Below are 19378 nucleotides of genomic sequence, written 5' to 3'. Positions count from 1 at the left end.
TCGGCGAAATAAAGAAGCATATTGGGACAAGTCCGGGACGGTGCCAAATGCAGAGCTTTTATTATCTTCTCTTGGGGGAAGTCATGATGTGTTACTTTCCTGACACTGAGGTGTGACAGTGTATGCACAGTGTTGCAAACCGACCAAGAAAGTTCACCCACGTCTTTGATGTCCAGAGTCTTTTTTTTTTTTAATTCTCAGGTTTTAGCTACATACTTATTTTGTTTTTTTTTTGAAAATTTTATTTATTTGAGAGAGACAGAGATAGCGACAGAGATAGAGCATGAACAGAAAGGAGAGGGAGATGCAGGCTCCCCACTGAGCAGGGAGCCCGATGCAGGACTCGATCCCAGGACCCTGGGATCATGACCTGAGCTGAAGGCAGACGCTTAATGACGGAGCCACCCAGGCACCCCTCCAGAGTCTTTATTGCGGATCAACCACACATTGCCCACGTGACTGACTTTTAGTCTTCAGCCCCTCACATCTTGTTTTTCTATTTTTTTACAGTAGTCACTCATTTTGTGTGAGCCAAAACAGTCAGAAGAGAGCTGATTTCTTTATGCGTTTTTGGCTTATTGGATTTAATTGTTTTTACATGGAGGCAGTTATAAGGTCTAGTGTTTTTTAAACAGTGATCACATCTGTAGTCTAAACCAGGTATTCACAGGGTGAGGCATTCATGCTGCCATGAATTTATTGCCTAGAGAGGCTTTGAGATAAGCCATAGAAGGTACAATTTTTATTTTTGGTGCCAGGCTATGTGCATTCCAGTGTCTGTGGCTCTGATACACATAATACAAAATTGTTTTCAGACCCATTTATATTTCATATTGGTATTACTTCTGGTGGGGGGAGAGATAGTATATTACCTGCAGTATATTTTTAAAAGTTTTCTTAAACTGAACTTGTTTGCATTCCAAGGGGTGTTCCATAGCCTAATATATAATTTGGTTCATGTTATCTTATGAATGTTGTTCATAATAATTTTAATTTAGATCATGTCCACTCTGCTTTCCCACACTGAGGATACTGATTTTTCTTAGTTTTAGATTTAGAGTCAGGCCTCTAAAATGCTGGTAGTAATTCTTCCTAGCATTATACATTATCCAAACTTTCTATATTCTGTTTTTAAATACATCTTCTTGCAGTAATAAATAGTATTGAAATAAAGAGGGTGGTTTGTACAGTTACTTTAGAAATAGTAACAGTAACATGCCACCAATGTTTTGTATCCTTTTGCTTTTATTTTTAGGTCCATGGTTCAAAATCAGGCAAAATGAACATATACAATGGCTTTCGACAGATGGTGAGAGAAGGAGGTGTCCGCTCCCTTTGGAGAGGAAATGGCACAAATGTCATTAAAATTGCTCCTGAGACAGCTGTTAAGTTCTGGGCATATGAACAGGTAATTGTTGTCACCTCTGGAATTTATTAACAAAGAGGAGTTAATAAACTGATTCAATAGCAATGAACATATAGTGCTTTTTGGGTTCTTGTTTTACTCTATAATAATTTTCCATGTGTACTCCAGGAGGAATTTCTCTTCCAGGAGATTAGAACTACATGAACTCAGATTCTTTATGACCAAACTTTAGAATTCTTAAGTTCATTTTATTTACTTTAAAAAAGACTTCTGTATTCTTTTCATAGTAGCTCTTAAAGGAAATAGAGCATTTTTGCTTATTCATTTTGAATTCAGAGTAGAAGCTGCATGCTAACCTAAGTTTTATGAAAGCATCCCAGTCTGACATCTGGAAGGAAAACTTTTAAGTTGAATTCCTGTGTGTAATATGACATTGCCATGAAGTTGAATTGAATTTAGAGTGAAAGCTCCTTGAAGGCAGGGGCTTGCCTGCTTCTCCATGGACTCCAGCGCTTGGAGCCTGGCATGTGATAATTGCTCAGTAAGTGTTTTTTGAATGAATGTCAGATAGTAGCGAACATCCTGCAAGACTTGACTCAGGAGTTACTTCCTCCAGGAAACCTTCTTCATTGTCACAGTTCTTTTTGTCTCCCTCTGTTATAGCACTTTCACATTAAATTCTGATTATCTCAGTACTTATCTCTCTCCTTAATAAAACTGTGAGCTTCCTTAGGCAATACTGGTTTTCAGGTTTGTATTCCCCGACTTTGCCCAGTGCCAGCGAGTCCTTACTGAAGGACTGAAAACACAGAAGTCCCTGAGCTGGAGTTTGAGCCCAAGCCTGCCTGAATCTCAGGTCCACTAAGGTGAAGGGAAAGATGTGTATTTCGAACAGAAGCAGTGGCGTGTGGACAGAAATGCAGGCACAGGGGAACATTGCTCACTAAAGAAATTGAAGGTGGTTCATTTGGCTCCAGTGTGTAGCAGAGTGTGTTTCTGGGAAGAGAATGACAAAAGCAGGCTGGACAGGTAGGCAGAAGCCAAGTATAATAGGAGTCTTGATTTTATCCTGAAGAGGGTGAGCGACCTATTGAAGCATCTTCTATAGAGAAGTGAAATGAGTATATTTACATTTAAGAAAGATCAACATGGAAAAAAATGGAGGATGTATTAGAGGAGAGTGAGGCCAGACTGGAGGCAGGGATGCTATTTAAGGATATTCCTATCAGCCAGGTAAGAAATGATGAGCACCAGGATAAGGTGGTGGCTGGAGAAACTGAAGAAGAAGGAAATGAACTGAAAAATATTTTGGAAATAGAATCAACAGGACTCACTGACTGAGTGGATATGGAAGCGAGAAAGAAAGAGGAATCAAGGATGATACTCTGGGGCCTACTTTGGGCAACTACGTACATGGAGAATACAGTAAGGGGAATAGATTTTGGGGTACAATGACGGGTTCCATTTTGGACATGCTGAGTTTGAGGCATCTCTGCAACATGAATAGGTAGCTGTCCAGTAGGACTTTTGATCTCTGATGGACAGGTGGTTTTTGAGTTGAAGCCATTGGAATGGATCACTGAGGAAGACTTATAGAATGGAAGAATTCTGGGAATATGCCCCAAGAGAAGAAGAAGGAGCCCCTTGTAGAGGGGATTGAGAAGGAATAGCCAGAGGGATGGAGGAAATGCAGAGACTGATGGCCTAGAAGTGAGAGGATAAAAAAGGATTTGTCAATCCAGAGATAGGAGAGCTTGGTATAGAGGTTCCAGGGAAGTGAAGAGATGAGAAACCATTCTGAAATGAGTGAAAGTAAACCAGGGGCTGACGAAAATTGCACAGTGTAGGCACATTTTTGGGGAGTTTGAGTTGAGTGAAGGGAAGGAGAAGAAATGAGGGAAAGTGATAGATAAGAAAGATGGTGGGCAGAGGGAGGGTTTTGATAAGTTTTATTTTAATGTGCCGCTGGCTGAAGGAAGCATGTTAAAAGTATAGAAGGGAGAGGCTGGTGAATGCAGCAAGTGTTCACAGGAAGTATGTGTGGGGATGGAAGGGCCGGGGAGACATGGGTGCCATCCAAGGCCCTGGGAAGGATTGGCTTTGGTGGCATGGGAACTCTTCTTCTGTCACCTTGGGAAGAAAGAAAATGTATGTGGCTGTGGATCATTCTGTGGAGGGTGGGCAGGAATATTCTTGCTTGGTGGCCTCTGTTCTTCCTTGAGTTCCCAAGAAAGGACATTTCCTGAGAATAAGGGAGGAAGTGGTATTGGAAGCTGGGAGAGAATGGAAACATTTAAATAGGTGTTGTAACAAATGGAAAAGAAAAGGACAGACAAAAGGATTTTAGGGTGGCTTTGGGAGCCCCATTAGCCTCCCGCTTCTCTCTTTTGATTTATCCACTTCTCCCTCCTGGGTCAGTGGTTAATTACCTCTGTAGACTCACCTCACCTCTCTAAAACAAGGAATCTGGTTTGCGACCAGTCTGTGTTTGGGCAGAGCCTTTTTTTCCAAGCTGTAGGAAGAGAATGGTAATAGGAATAACGTTTACTCTGGGGTTGATGTGGTAGCGTAATTATATGTGTTACCCACAGAAATGTCTTTCTCAGTTGTTTTGTTAGTATGTGTCACTTAATTATACTGATGAAAATAAACTCGTCTTAAAGAAAAGCTAGGGGCACCTGAGGGGCTCAGTCAGTTAAGCGTCTGCCTTCGGCTCAGGTCATGATCCCAGGGTCCTGAGATTGAGCCCCACATCAGGTCCCTGCTCAGCGGGGAGTCTGCTTCTCCCTCTGCCTGCCGCTTCCGGACTTGTGCTCTGTCTCTCTCTCTCTCTCTCTATCTCTCCATCTCTGTCAGATGAATAAATCTTAAAAAAAAGAAAGAAAATCTATGAGGAAAACATACAAAAATTGTGAACACTTTATCAGCCCTATATTTTCTGGGAAAGAATGCTATTATTGTGTTTTAGCATAGGAGTGACTGGTCCCATCTGTGGAACATCTATGTTCTGGGGAAATCGAACTTAACAACCACTGTCCGGTAAACCGAATGTTTTAGCATCTAAGCTTTGCTTTTCTTCTGGGTATTGTTAATGCAGTGTCTGCATTTGGAAAAACACCATCATATTGTCAATTAATTGATTACGAGGAGTTGATTTGTATTTTGGTATTTATTTAGCTGGGACTGCCATAACAAAATACCTTATTAGTTGTTTAAGCAACAGAAATTACTCTCTCACAGTCCTGGAGGTGGGGCATCCAAGACCAAGGTGCTGACCAATTTGGCTGCTGGGGAGGGCTCTCTTCCCAGCTTGCACACGGCTACCCTCTTGCTGTGTGCTCATATGGCCTTTCTTTAGTACATGTGTGTATAGAAAGAGAAAGAGAGGGAGGGAGCGGGGAAGAGAAAACTCTCTGGTGTCTCTTTTAGGGACACTAAGCCTTTCGAGGGCCCCACCCTCATGACCTCATCTAACTCTGATTATCTCCTAGAGGCCCCATCTCCAAATATCATCACAGTGGGGGGTTACAGCTTCAACCTAAGAATTTGTTGGGAGGGGGAGACGTGACTCAGTCTATAGCAGGTACTAATTTACATTTTTAAATGTATTTATACAGTACAAGAAGTTGCTTACTGAGGAAGGACAAAAAGTAGGAACCTTTGAGAGGTTTATCTCTGGTTCCCTGGCCGGAGCAACTGCACAGACTATTATTTATCCCATGGAGGTAAGTACCATTGCGAAGTCTGACTGTGTTGGTGGTGTTCGTTTCATTATCGATTGCTGGGCAGCAGGTTATCCCCAAACTAGCAGTTTAACACAGGCATTTATTATCTCACGGTTTCTGTGGGTCAGGAATCTGGGAGTAGCTTAGCGGGGTGCCCCTGGCTCAGGGTTCCTCTGAGCCTGGAGTCAAGGTGTGGGTCAGGGCTGCAGTCACTGCAAGGTTCAACTGGGGACGGGTCTGCTTGCAAGCTCTCTCACGTGTTTGTTGCTGAGCCTCCTTGGCTATTACAGCTGGAGGTGTCAGTTCCTTATCTCAGGGGTCTCTCCATTGTCTATTTTGAGTACCCCCACAACACGATAGCTATTTTTCCCAAGTCGGTAATATGAGAGAGAGAGAGAATTGTTAGCCAGCACTCAAGATGGAAGCTGCAGTCTTTTGTCATTTCTGCTGTCTTCTCTTGGTCACACAGACCACCCCCGGGAGAGAGTGGGAGGGGACCACACAACGGTGTGAACACCAGGCGGCAGGGATAGTTGGGGGCCCTCTTAGAGGCTGGCTGCCACAATGTTGATAAGAATGACAGCACCCATTCTTCTCCAAAGAGTTTCTGTACCATAAGTTTAATAGTAGATTTGATGAGGTGATGGCAGTGCTCACTAGACATCCTACCATTAGACAGTTGGCAAACCATGAGACTGGGGAGTACTTCATACAGCCCTTGAGCTAAGAATGGCTTTATACATTTTGAAAAGTTGGTTAAAAGGATTTTAAAAATATGCAACAGACCTGAAGTTTTAGGCCTGCAAAGACTGAAATACTTACTATGTTGCCTTTGCAGGAAAAGCTTGTCAATTCTTGCTTTAGAGCAAAAATAATATTGTAGATGTGGCTATCTTTATTGATATGACAAAGGGTTTTTCAACAACTAGTAAGATTTAAGCAAAATATACCCTTAATCTTCACCTTTGTGGTATGCATATTAATGTAGCTTTCCTTACAAGTATCTTAATATGGTTGTTCATATTCCTCACACCCTTCAAAAAATATCCTAACTGAATACACAGTCTTCCTCGTATATCCTCCCTCTCAGTTAATAACATAACCTTCCCACCTCCCTGCTGTCCCCCTCCTGTGTTCCAAGCTAGAAACACTGGGGTCACCCTCTACGCTACCATTTCCCTCACCTTCCGTATCTAATTGGTCACAAGTCAATTTTAAGGCATCTGTGAATTATTTTCTATTTCCTCTGCCCTCATTCAGATCCTCTTTACAATAAGTAGGTCTTCTTGGCTCTGGTGTTAGCCCTTCAGTAGACGTTATATGTGAGGGATAACACATCAACAGATTGGGCAGTCATTTGAGAGACAATATGTGCTAGGTATTTGTTGTCTGTAGAATTACTTCCTTTGAATTCTATGATGACAGAATTCATATAAATGATAATCTGTTACATTCTTTTGTAACTAGGTTATGAAAACCAGGCTGGCTGTAGGCAAAACTGGACAATATTCTGGAATATTCGATTGTGCCAAGAAGATTTTGAAACATGAAGGCATGGGAGCTTTTTACAAAGGTTATGTTCCCAACTTATTAGGCATCATACCTTATGCAGGTATAGATCTTGCTGTGTATGAGGTGAGTCTGTAGCAATATTTTGAATCTGAAAATGTAGTTAAATAGTTCTTATTGTTAGAATTTGATTTTATGTAAAGAAGCACATATATACCAGGAAATAGTTTGTGATTAAAAGTAGATTCAGGGGTGCATTGTTTGATCATTTTTTTTCCAGTACCTTGAATGTGAGACCCCATATGCCTGTGGTCATCTTTGTATCAGATTTCCCTGTGAATTATTTTAATAAATGAAGAGCACAAACTCACGTTATATAAGATAATCGTTATAGAATTATAATGTAATATATAATTTTTCAGCTTAGACGATGGTACGAGGGATTTTTTTTGAGGGAATAGGAAATAATCAAAGAGGGCACATTTTCTTTGTTAAAATCTACCATCATAAAGCCAAGAGACTGATATGGATGACACAGATTCATCCCTGGCACTGAAAAGACAACTTAGACCGCAAATCTTGGATCAACTCTGCCATTTAAACCATTTAATAATTTACGAATCTGACAAACAATCTTGGTTTTTGCTTTGAAAAAACTAGTTCTGGTCGGGGAGAGAGACAAGCCAGCTGCTAAGGCTCAGGGTGGGGGGAGTTTTGCTGTGATAGGAGTAAGCCTGTAGCAGAGGGGAGATATGGAATGTGGAATGCAAGTTTTCTTAGAGGACCATACCTTTCTTTCTAAACAGCTTTATTAGGATACAATTTACACACCATACATTTCATTCATTTAAAGTTTACAATTCAGTGGCCTTTGGAATTTAATTTAAAATTTAATTTAAAAATTGTGGTAAAATGTATGTAACACAATATTTGCCATTTTAGCCATTTTTAAGGATACAACTCAGGGATGTTAATTATATTCACAATGTCGTGACCCATCCCCACTATCTATTTCCAATACTTTTTCATGATTCCAAACATAAATTCTGTTACTGTTTTGAAATAATTCTCCACTCTCCCCCCACCCCCAGCACCTGGTAACCTCTAATCTACTTTCTATCTCTATGAATTCGTCCATTCCAGTTATTTCTTTCAAGTAGAATCATATAATATTTGTCCTTTTTTGTCTGGCTTCTTTCCCTTTTTTTTTTTTTTTAAAGATTTTTATTTATTTATTTGACAGAGAGAGAGACAGCAAGAGAGGGAACCCAAGCAGGGGGAGTGGGAGAGGGAGAAGCAGAGGCTTCCCGCCGAGCAGGGAGCCCAATGCGGGGCTCGATCCCAGGACCCTGGGATCATGACCTGAGCCGAAGGCTGACGCTTAATGACTGATCCACCCAGATGCCCCTCTTACCCATTTTTGAGGACCTGTCAAACTGGTTTCCGTGGTAGCTGTACCCTATTTCATTCCTACCAACAGTACATAAGAATTCTAATTTCTCTACATCCTTGCTAACACTTGGTAGCTTCTGTTTCTGTGTTGTTTTTTTTTTCATAGTGACCATCCTGATAGATGTGAGGCAATGTCTCATTATGCCTTTGATTTGCATTTCTCTGATAATATGTGAGGTTGAGCATCTTTTCATATGCTTTTGTCCATTTATATATCTTTTTTGGAGAAATGTCAAAATTTTTTGCCCATTTTTTTTGTTGAAGTATAGTTGACACACGATGTTATGTTAGTTTTAGGGGGACAACATAGTGACTCAACAACTCAATATGTTATGCTCTGCTCACCACAAATGTAGCTGTGATCTGTCACCATACAACTCAATTACAATGCCATTGACTGTATTTCCTATGCTGTGCCTTTCATGCCCATGACTTATTCCTTCCATAACTGGAAGCCTGTGCCTCCCATTCCCCTTCACCCATTTTGCCTCTCCCCTCCCTCCTTCTCCCCTCTGACAACTATCAGTTTGTTCTCTGTATTTAAGAGTTTGTTTCTACTTTTTTTTGGTTTGTTTGTTCATTGTTTTGTTTAAAAGATTCCACATATAAATGAAATCATATGGTGCGTGTCTTTCTCTTTCGGACTTATTCCACTTAATACCCTCATAATACTCTCTAGGTCCATTCATGTTGTTGCAAATGGCAAGATCTTATTTTTTATGGCTGAGTAATATTCCTGTGTGTGTGTGTGTGTGTGTGTGTGTGTGTGCGTGCACACATCCCCCCCCCCATATCTTCTTTATCCATTCATTTATCCATGGACATTTAGGTTGCTTCCATATCTTAGCTATTATAAATAATGCTGCAGTAAACATAGGGCTATAAATTAGTGTTTTCGTTTTCTTTGGGTAAATACCCAGTAGTGGAATTGCTGGATTGTATGGTAGTTACACTTTTGATTTTTTGAAAAACCTCTGCACTGTTTTCCACAGCGGCTGCACCAATTTGTATTCCCACCAACAGTGCATGAAGGTTCCTTTTGTGCCACATATTCTCCAACACTTGCTCTTTCCTTTCCTTTCCTCTCCTTTCCTTTTCTTTTCTTTTTTCTCTTCTCTCCTCTTCTCGTGTGAGCCATGGGGGTAGGCAGAAGGGCAGAGGGAAAAGGAGAGAGAGAATCTTGTTCCACGCCAAGCATGGAGCCCAATGCGGGGCTCCATCTCATAACCCTGAGATCATGACTTGAGCCAAATCAAGAGTCAGATGCTTATCCAACTGAGCCACCCAGGAGCCCCTATTTCTTGTCTCTTTGATTCTAGTCATTCTAACAGGTGTAAGGTGATATATCATTATGGTTTTGATTTGCATTTCCCTGATGATTAGTGATGTTGAGCATCTTTTTTTTTATTATGTTCTGTTAATGAGCATCTTTTCATATATCTGTTGCCTTTGCCCATTTTTAATTTTTTAAATTGTTATCGGAGTTCTTTATGTATTTTGGGTATTAACCCCTTATCAGATGTGTGGTTTGCAAATATATTCTCCCGTTCCATAGATTGCCTTTTCACCCTGCTGATTGTTTCCTTTGCTGCACAGTTTTTAAGTTGGTGAAGTTCTTTTATCTCTTTTTGCTTTTGTTGCCTGTGCTTTTGATGTCCAAGAAATCATTGCCGAATTCAGTGCCCTGAAGCTTTTATGCTATGTTTTCTCCTAGAAGTTGTAAAGTATTAGGTCTTCTGTTTAGGTCTTTAATCTATTTTGAGTTAATTTTTGTATATGGTGTAAGGTAAGGGTCCGACTTTATCCTTTTGCATGTGGATGTTCAATTTTCCCCACACCATTTGTGGCAGACTGTTCTTTCTCCAGTGTGTAGTCTTGGCATCCTTGTTGATCATTTGGCCATATATTTGAGTTTATTTATGGACTTTCTTTTGTTCCACTGATCTGTGTATCTGTCTTTATGGCAATACCACCCTGTCTGATTACTGTTGCTTTGTAGGATCTATTGAAATCAGGGAGTATGAGGCCTCCAAGTTTATTCTTCTTTCCTAAGATTATTTTGGCTCACTGGGGTCCCTTGAGATTCCATATGAATTTTAGGGTGGTTTTCTCTTTTTCTTTAAAAATTGCCATGGGGATTTGAGTAGAAACTGCATTGAATCCATAGATTGCTTTAGGTAGTATATTACTATGCTTGCGCTACCAATAACAATAATTTCCCCCACATATTAGCATAGATTCTTATACTGAAAATATTATATATTTAAAAAGTAGATTAGCATATGCATTTTATACAATTATTTTCCGTCATTGCCTTCTAATGGAAATACAAGGATGTAGGATAATAGGGGGAAAGGCACAGCCTGGGGATCAGTACACTTGATTCTGCACCCTTGTTAAAAAAAAAAAATCCACTGAGACTCATTTTCCTCATTTCTAAAATTGGAAGAATACCTCCACCTCAGGGAAAGGACTAAATGAAATATAACATATGTGTAAAGTACAAAATTAGATGCAATTAGCAGAATTATATTGTTTTTATTAATACTCACCGTAGGAAATATTCTTGAGATACTGCATTGGGAGTGCTGTTGATCTTAACATTTGTTTAGAAGAAAATGAGCAACCAGAGCAAACCTCATGTGTTCTGAGTCCCCACGGGCTCCCCACCACCTGCCCGCTCTCTGCAGAGCTGCCGCTTCCTACAGTGCCTTCTGCTCCTGGGAATGGGCCACTTGATCTTGCAGCAGTGTGGCCCGTCTCTCGTAAGGACAAGAGTGGCTAACGAAATGTTCATGCTGAGTGAAAGCAGTTGTTAAGGTAGTTGTTCACTGTTTCTCTTCTTTTCTGTTTCTCCGGCAGCTCCTGAAGTCCCATTGGCTTGATAATTATGCCAAAGACTCTGTAAACCCTGGAGTCATGGTGTTGCTGGGATGTGGTGCCTTATCCAGCACCTGTGGTCAGCTGGCCAGCTACCCCTTGGCTTTGGTGAGAACACGCATGCAGGCTCAAGGTGGGTTTTGTGGTTTTTTTGGTTTTTTGTTTTTAAAAAAGATTTATTTATTTATTTTCGAGAGAGAGCATGCAGCAGTGGGAGGAGGGGCAGAGGGAGAGAGAAAAACCCAAGCCGACTCTGCACTGAGCAGGGAGCCTGATGTGGGGCTTGACCTCACGACCCTGAGATCATGACCAGAGCCGAAATCAAGAGTCGGACGCTTACCAGACTGAGCCACCCAGGTGCCCCTCCCTTGGCTTTGATTACACTGTGTCCTGGCTTTTCTCCCAGCTCATTGATTAGTCTCTTTTCTTAAGACTTGCTGGCTTTTATTGCTATTTAGAGTATGTAGCCTGTGCCTTTCTTTTCTTTTTGGCTCTTTTGCTGGCCAGTCTCACTCACCCACTGTCATTTCTTTAAATAGTGCCCCTTGGGTATCTACAGCTCTATCTCCAGTCTCTCTTCCAAGTACTGACCACCGCCCCACCCCCAACCAAGCCGTCACTCATTACTTAACGAATACTTCCAGAGCCCCAATGGTCAGGTGCTGGAAACTCTGCCAGATGCTAGGGTTAGAGCGGTCCACAAGTCAGATGTGGTCCCTGCCATTGTTGAGTGGAGAAGACAAACGGTCAACAAGTAAACAGTCTTGTTACACCACCTCCCCTTTGTTAGGGGAGCACAGAGCAAGGAGCTCTAACCTTACTTTGGGAGCCTGAGAACATTGTTATTTAAGCTCAACCTGGAAAGACAGGTGGGAGTTAGCTGGACAAGGATGGGTGGGCTGGAAAAATAAAGAGCATTCTAGCCTGAGGAAAAATATATGTGAAGGCACTGAGGCAGGAGAAATGGGGACTGTTTGAGGCACTGAATGATCATGTGGCTGGAGAGAAAAATGCAAAGTTAGTAACTAAGTATTTCAAAAGTATTCTCTCATTATCCATCACAGCCATCTTTGGCATTGATACTAATATCATCTGCATTTTACAGATGAGTAACTGGGGCAAAAGAGAGATTAAGTAACTTCCTTAAATTTTTACATTTGGCAAATAGTGGAGCTAGACTTCAAACCCAGGCCGTCTGATTGACAGCATCACCTGGCAAGCCGTCCCTTCCCATCTGCCAACTCCATTTCTGTCCTCCCGTGGCCCATAGAGCTGTTGTTTTTAAAGCCAAGGCCTGATCATTTTATGCTTGTTCAGAAATCTTTGTGACTCTCCAGTGTCTTCAGAATAAAATCTCAAGTTCTTAGTGGGAATTTCAAAGCCTGTAGTAATCTGGCCCCACTTTATTTCTCTGCCTCCCGCCGCTGGGTGGCCCTCTGTGTAATGACCACATGGGCAGTCAGCTGCGTCCCCTAGCACATGCATGTTCCCGCCCCTGTCTTTGTTGTGCCAGCAACACGGGCTTCCCCATTCCCCCTTTCTTGCCTCCTGAGGTCATTTGCACTGCCCCAGGACCCTACATTTTCCCAAGTTCCCCAAAGTGCTCCCCCTGCTCCCCTTAATTCCCAGGATTGAACTATACTCTCTTTTCCGTGCGTAGTTAATGAGGAGGTGGGGCAGTGGCATTGCCTGGTGGTAGAAAGTGTATGAACTTTGGAGTCAGAAAGACTGCTCTCAGGTCTCCCCCTTACAGGCTAAGTGTACCAGGCCAAGTTTCTCCATCTCTCTAAGCTTCCAATTCCTCATTTATAAAATGGGTATAATACTTACCTCGCAGGATTGGTGGATAAAGTAATTAGCCCAGTATCTAACACATAGTAATCACTCAACAAATAACTGTTGTTATCATTGTTATTATAATTATGGAACTATCAAGTGCCATGCAGGGAGAATTACATAAAAGGGTACTTTCTTGGGCCCCTTGGGATAAATATTATCCTTTCATTATATTCTTGAATGTCATTCAGGATCGTAATTGTATATGGTAGTAATAACAAAACATTCTTGAATATTAAATTGGCCTGGTTTTGGGGTGCCTGGGTGGCTCAGTCGTTAAGCGTCTGCCTTCAGCTCAGGTCATGATCCCGGGGTCCTGGGTTTGAGTCCTGCATCGGGCTCCCTGCTCCGTGGGAGGCCTGCTTCTCCCTCTCCCGCTCCCCCTGCTTGTGTTCCCTCTCTGTGTTTCTCTGTCAAATAAATAAATAAAATCTGAAAAAAAAAATAAATTAGCTTGGTTTCTTTTCTTTTCTTTTTTTTTTCTAGCCATGATAGAAGGAAATAAACAGATGAACATGGTTAGCCTCTTTCGACGAATAATTTCTAAAGAAGGAATCCCAGGACTTTACAGAGGCATCACTCCAAACTTCATGAAGGTGCTCCCCGCTGTGGGCATCAGTTATGTGGTTTATGAAAATATGAAGCAAACTTTAGGAGTATCCCAGAAATGACATGTTGAATTTTTTGCTTTAGCATGATTATTGAAGTTTTCAACAATCTCTGGAATGACTTTTTCTCCTAGAATTACAAGCCTGTGGCAAAAGAAGTCCTATATTTCTCACAAAAAAAGGAAGAGCATATCAATGATTACTTCAAACATTTGGGCTCAATTTTATATATACAGAAATGTCAAAAATCATAGTTTTGATAAGCTCATACAATTTTGAAAAGGCCGCAAAAATTGTATTTTATCTTTTCTTATTAGTACCTTTCTACGCATCTATGCCCTGAGTCCTAAATCTGAAAAAATGTATTGCTCGAATTAAATATGTTTTGTGTGGTAATTAGAAATCATTAATCTTTATTTTGGTTGGTTCAAGTTTACGCCAGTTCCTTAATACATAAATGTCTTTTTCTACAAAACAAAATGATGAGAAAAACTTGAAACTTGTGTTGTTTTATGCATTTTGAATGTCTTTATAGACTTGTTAAAATTTCCTTGTAGAACCATTAATGGAAAATCATTGCATGAAAACATATCTACAGCAGCCAAATAAGTATATGGCTTCTACCCTTATCTTTCTTGAAGCTGAATGAGAATGAACTTAAGTGGCAGAATTCTAGGGCATGCAAATACTCTAGTCCATTTGTATTTTTGTATAAGGAGGAGTGATGAAATAATATTTGTTTCAGTGGGCCTTTTTCCATTTTCCTTGCACTGTTACTTGGCTCCTGGAATGGCACACCGATTGTCAGTATATTACTGTTAAATTATCAACACAAGGCAACTTATTTGAAAGCTTCTATTTATTCTGTCATTGCTTTGAAAAGCACCAAGAAAAAAACCCTCTTATATCAGCTTCTTCTCTTGTCTTTGTCCTTTGTTTCCTACTTGGATCAGATTCTGTTTTAATCAGGAAAGCTTCTAGGGAGCAATCTTGGTAATCTGACATTTCTTAATTACATGAAGTAGGTTGATCATGGGTGAGTGACATTTTCATTTCCCCCACACTGTTGAATTTGTTTGAACCTGCAGTTCTCAATTTGGAGAGCACAAACCTAGGAGATTAGTGCATTTTAACAGTGGTATGTATTAATATTGTGTAGTAGGTACCTACGTTTAAATGAAGGGCCTAAGTCATAAACATATACGTTCATATTCTCCCTTGCCCCAAGTTTTAGGAACATGTTACAATACAGAAAATTTATAATACTGTTAACATATTTTTCATTTTACTAAAACGTTTTTGTAGTCAACCATCTTGTTTTGATTTGTGTGATTAGGACTTAGATATTTATTAGTTGTTGTTCTGTAGCTTTTTAATTTAGTTCCTAAACTCACGTTTGATTTCTAGTGATTTCTGTTACAAATTGCCAACATTTTAGTGAAAATCCAGTGATGTAATAGGCACTTACTTTATTTGAACCTACCTCTTATATTTTCTGAACCAAAGAGAAATGTTGAATTTGTGTTTGTGAAACATTATTCTAAAATATAGTTTTTGATACATTAGTTATGCCTGATAAATGTCTTGGTATTTTTAGAATACCTGTGATAAACATGGGACTCTATTTTTTTCTTCAGGGTGGTTTATACTTTTGAGTAATCCAGAAATGACCATATTAAGGTACATGATTAGCTTTTTCTTTTCTTACTCATAAGAATTATGGGATGAATGACTAGAGTTTCAAGCTACTGAAAAGCAGTCACTGTTCATTATGAATTTAAATTGTTTGCTCTTTAACATTATAAGGTATGAATGTGACTTATCCATGCATCTTGTATCTTTTGAATGTATTTCATCTTGTGTCTTTCGAAAAGAGCCCAGAGTTGAAGATGTTTATTTCCAGTCATACTGCATATGTACTTTACATTTATATTAAAAAAGCTATATATTTGTTTTAAAAATGACTTGTTTCCTCATTTGAAAAAAAATAGGCCACAAAAAAAAAAAAAAAAACAAAACCAACCAAAACAACTGTATCGTACAGTTTCTATCCCTGGCAGCAGTTTGAATAATCATTTTCACATCTGACTCCTGAACAGCGACAGCAGTTGTCTCTGTCATACATTTTGGCATAAGATAATGTTTCTCCTGATGTCCAAATTCCACATTTACTAGTTAGGTTTACACCCCCAGGGGTTCACAGTGTCAGGGAGAATTCAAATCCAGGGATTTCTTGACACAACTTGGTGGAGTATCGGTTCATCTGGAAGCTGTGGGAAGCAAAGCTGAGTAAGTTTACTGGTAAGTGATTGGACATTTTTTTTTTTTTACACTGTAGATTACAATTAAATACAAAATCTGGTTTAAAAAATAAAAATAAGGAAAGTAAGACTGCAAAGAAATTTCTGCATGCCAGCTCAAATGCCCACCCGATGCCAGGAAGAAACAATCATCATGCTCTCCGGGACCCTTTGTTAGCAAAATGCTGCTGGGTTTATTTCTCAGTCTTGTATCCACACCAAGAGAATAATCTTCAGGCAAACAGGGATCGTATACTATGCTCTTTTGTTCTTTGAGCTGTACATCAGGGCGCATGTATAAAAGTGTGGTGTGGTTTCCCTCTCCCCCGATAGGAATGTTTCCAGCCCTTTTATTATCGTGGAATTGGTGGTGGTGGTTGAGATGTGCACCACAGGAGGGTGGGTATTTGTGGAGAGGAGCAGGCAGCAACCCTCCTCTCCCTGCTTTGCCGTATGCCCTTGTTGGGAGAAGCATGGAGTGGATTGAGCTCATTTAGCCTGCTGTCGGGGAGAGTGTGCCCTGTCATGTTCCACCTGCTTTCTCTGTCCCGTGCAGGACAGAGCTGAGCTGAAGTCCAAGCTGCCCCAGCCTGAACCCACTGCTGCCTTCTGGCCCCAGTGTGATTGAAGAAGCCCATTCACAGTCCTGTGGCTGGTGTTGGACATGGTTTTTTGTTCTTTGTGAGTTTTGTTTTTTGTGTTTTTTTGACTTTGATTTTTTTTTTTTTTTTACCAAATGTGCATGTTCCCAGGTTGTCAGTGGGCCCCTGGCCATATACTCGGCTGCTTGGCCACAGCCACTGCAGCACTGTTTGCTGTGAAAACAGAAGTACCCATTTATTCCATAAGAATGTATATGCTCATTTTTCATTTCAGTAAGGTATTTATTAAACACCTACTTGGTGTCAGACACTTTTAGGGGCTGAGGACAGCATTGAACAAAAGACACAGTACCTTTCCTCATGGAGATTCCCTAGAGGTAAGAGACAGAGAAGACACACAATGAGTAAAATATGTGCTATTGTAAATGGGGGTAAGTGCAGAAGGCAGTGCTGGGGTTCAGGCTGTAATTTGAGATGGAGAAGGCCTGGCTGTGAAGGTGCTATTTGAGTAAAGACCCAAAGGACGTACAGGAATGGGCCATACTAATGTCTGGAGAGGGCATTTCAGGCAGAGGAGATGCAGGTACAGGCCCTGCGTTTGGCTGGAGTGGCGCGGGGCTGGCAAGGGGGGGGGGGAAGTGTGTGAGCAATGCTACCGCAGGAAGCATATCAGCTGAGCCTTCCTCCGTTTCTCAGTCTCCAGGATGCCAGGACAAGACTCAAATGTCTCTCCTCTAGGGGTGGGGCTTTTTTTTTTTTTTAAAGATTTTATTTATTTATTTGAGAGAGAGAGAGAGAGAGAGAATGAGAGATAGAAAGCACGAGAGGGAAGAGGGTCAGAGGGAGAAGCAGGCTCCCCGCTGAGCAGGGAGCCCGATTCGAGACTCGATCCCGGGACTCCAGGATCATGACCTGAGCCGAAGGCAGTTGCTTAACCAACTGAGCCACCCAGGTGCCCCCTATTTTTTTTTTTTTCATGGTACAATCAGGTGGTAACTGCTGGTGAGGTATTCCCTCCCCTTTTCAGAATTCCCCACAGTGGAGTTCCCCTGGGTCAGGAGGCCTGGGCAGAAGACGCATGAGAGGTTGATTCGGTACAACTCTGTGGACAGGCCCTTAGGCTAAGAAGTGAACTGACATCCTTGTTTATAACTGATAATTGCTTATGATGTTATTCAATTATAGATTTGCCTATTTGGGGCACCAAAGACCATAAATATGGTTCTCTAATACAGGCATTGCAAGTATCAAGCATGCATAATTTCCGAGAGAGAGAGAGAGAGGGGAGAGGGAAAATAGATTTATGACTTTTGCAGCCTATTTCATGCCTTCGTTTGTTGAACTGTATAAATTATCTCTTTGGAAATAAACAGCACCGGCTTTGGGAACGCTAATACAATCAAGCTCATCCCTTCCTGGATGGATGGATAGTCACATGACAAATGGCCAAGAGCCTCAGCCCAGAGGTTGTATTTTCCAAGGATTTCTTGCCATAGTCTACCCTTTGCTTTACTGACTTCAAACAGAGGACTTACAAAACTCTAGTTTCTATTATCCAATGCAAAATGAAATAGGAAGGCTGTTTTTTTGCCTGTTGTGACAATAACACAGGACCAGTAAAATAATGACACCAGGCTTACAACAGCAGGGCTTTGAAGGTGCTGGTCATGGGAATTTTTCCCACAGCAGCCTGGTGACCACCATTTAAAAGGCATAAACTGGGGTGCCTGAGTGGCTCAGGCTGTCAAAAACCGCTTCTATAAATGGAGTCCTGGAGCCATGTTCCATTAGGGACATGGTGTACTATCCAGAGACTACCCAGCCCCAGCTACAAACAATATGCCAAACCCCAGACACAAAACGTTCCTTCCTATAAATGAAAACTATACAGTGGCGCCCTACATAAAACCTCTTCATCAAGTAGTGCCTCATGAAGTACTGAGCGTTTTTACTTAACAAATCCCCTCCCATTGCCACAGTGATTACCAGTGTATTCTGTGTGTCTTTTCCTACACGGTGAAAACACAAGGCGTGAAGTATACTTATCCCCCATTATTATGATTAAAGTTGTACTTGTGAATTTTCTGCACAGAGAGCATTTTTCAGCTCTTCATACCCATGCAATAATTGATCCCAGTTTATGGCTGCCACTCAAAAATGATTGACATGTTCAAATAAAGTTAAGGGATTGGAAGCTGGATCCCAGGCCAGGCTATGCAGATATGTTTGTGCTCTCTTCTTTTGATTCCATTTGTCACAGTATTCTAGTTTGCTTTATGTTTTAAATGCTTGTTTTAAATTTATATAAAAGTAGCACATGTCTGCAGCCAATTAAGCCGACTGTGCTCTTTCTCCATGGGGGCCCAGTGTGCCATGGCTGCAAACAGTAGCCTCCTTGGAAGTGTGTGCAGCCTGTTGATTGTATGGGTTACCCAAAGGGACCTTGGAGATAGCCCTTTCCAGTGGACACTGAGGTCTGACCTCATGCTATCTCCAATCTAGGCTGCAGACAAGTATGCGGGGTGCCTTTGGAACACCCCAGGGCACAGTGGCCAGGGTCCACATTGGCCAAGTCATCATGTCCATCCGTACCAAGCTGCAGAACAAGGAGCATGTGACTGAGGCCCTATGCAGGGCCAAGTTCAAGTTCCCTGGCCGCCAGAAGATCCATATCTCCAAGAAGTGGGGCTTTACTAAGTTTAATGCGGACGAATTTGAAGACATGGTGGCTGAAAAGTGGCTCATCCCAGATGGCTGTGGGGTCAAATACATCCCTAATCGTGGCCCCTTGGACAAATGGAGGGCTCTGCACTCATGAGAACCTCGGCACTGTCCCCTCCCTATTCATGCCCACCAATAAATCCTACTTCCTGTCAAAAAATAAATAAAATAGCACATGGACAGGTACCTATTTGAAAACATCAGTCCTCTGTTCTACCCCTTCCTACTCTAGTCCTGTTCCCTAGAAGTAACTACTTGTCGATCTGTTAGATGCTTCTTCTGCTATGTTCCTCCATAATCTCGAAATAAAATGTGTTTGCTGCTGTGTCCGGATCTATTGGTGGTGGACTGTTTTGGTTTGGTCTCCAAAGCAGACCAC

The 19378-nt window shown here is 41.2% G+C and overlaps 2 protein-coding genes and 1 non-coding gene across 4 annotated transcripts in view; all 3 read left to right on the top strand.

Moving 5' to 3' along the window:
• LOC113934432 (calcium-binding mitochondrial carrier protein SCaMC-1) overlaps positions 1-15337 on the top strand; it is a 49541-nt gene extending 34204 nt beyond the window's left edge. For both annotated transcript variants that reach the window (XM_027615418.2, XM_027615424.2), the window contains exons 6-10: positions 1256-1408; positions 4984-5091; positions 6559-6726; positions 10915-11065; positions 13255-15337. In XM_027615418.2, the coding sequence (XP_027471219.1) occupies positions 1256-1408; positions 4984-5091; positions 6559-6726; positions 10915-11065; positions 13255-13439 (765 nt within the window). In that variant the 3' untranslated portion in view covers positions 13440-15337. The remainder of the gene's footprint in view (positions 1-1255; positions 1409-4983; positions 5092-6558; positions 6727-10914; positions 11066-13254) is intronic.
• A 3262-nt stretch (positions 15338-18599) lies between these two features.
• On the top strand, positions 18600-18733 carry LOC113917582. Its single transcript, XR_003518286.1, has one exon. It is a non-coding gene; the product is annotated as a small nucleolar RNA SNORA70 (small nucleolar RNA).
• LOC113911959 (60S ribosomal protein L10-like) lies at positions 18732-19159 on the top strand. Its single transcript, XM_027574954.1, has one exon. It carries the CDS (start codon positions 18794-18796, stop codon positions 19094-19096), a length of 303 nt encoding a protein of 100 aa, XP_027430755.1. The 5' UTR covers positions 18732-18793; the 3' UTR covers positions 19097-19159.
• The last annotated feature ends 219 nt before the right edge of the window (positions 19160-19378 follow it).

Source organism: Zalophus californianus, chromosome 4 (genome assembly GCF_009762305.2).
Source record: "Zalophus californianus isolate mZalCal1 chromosome 4, mZalCal1.pri.v2, whole genome shotgun sequence".
Taxonomy (NCBI): domain Eukaryota; kingdom Metazoa; phylum Chordata; class Mammalia; order Carnivora; family Otariidae; genus Zalophus; species Zalophus californianus.
Note: the sequence above shows the minus strand (reverse complement) of the source record. Positions and strands in the feature narration are given on the sequence as shown.

Coding starts and splice junctions, on each gene's coding strand:
- LOC113911959 (XM_027574954.1), top strand. CDS start 18,794: ATGCGGGGTGCCTTTGGAACACCCCAGGGCACAGTGGCCAGGGTCCAC.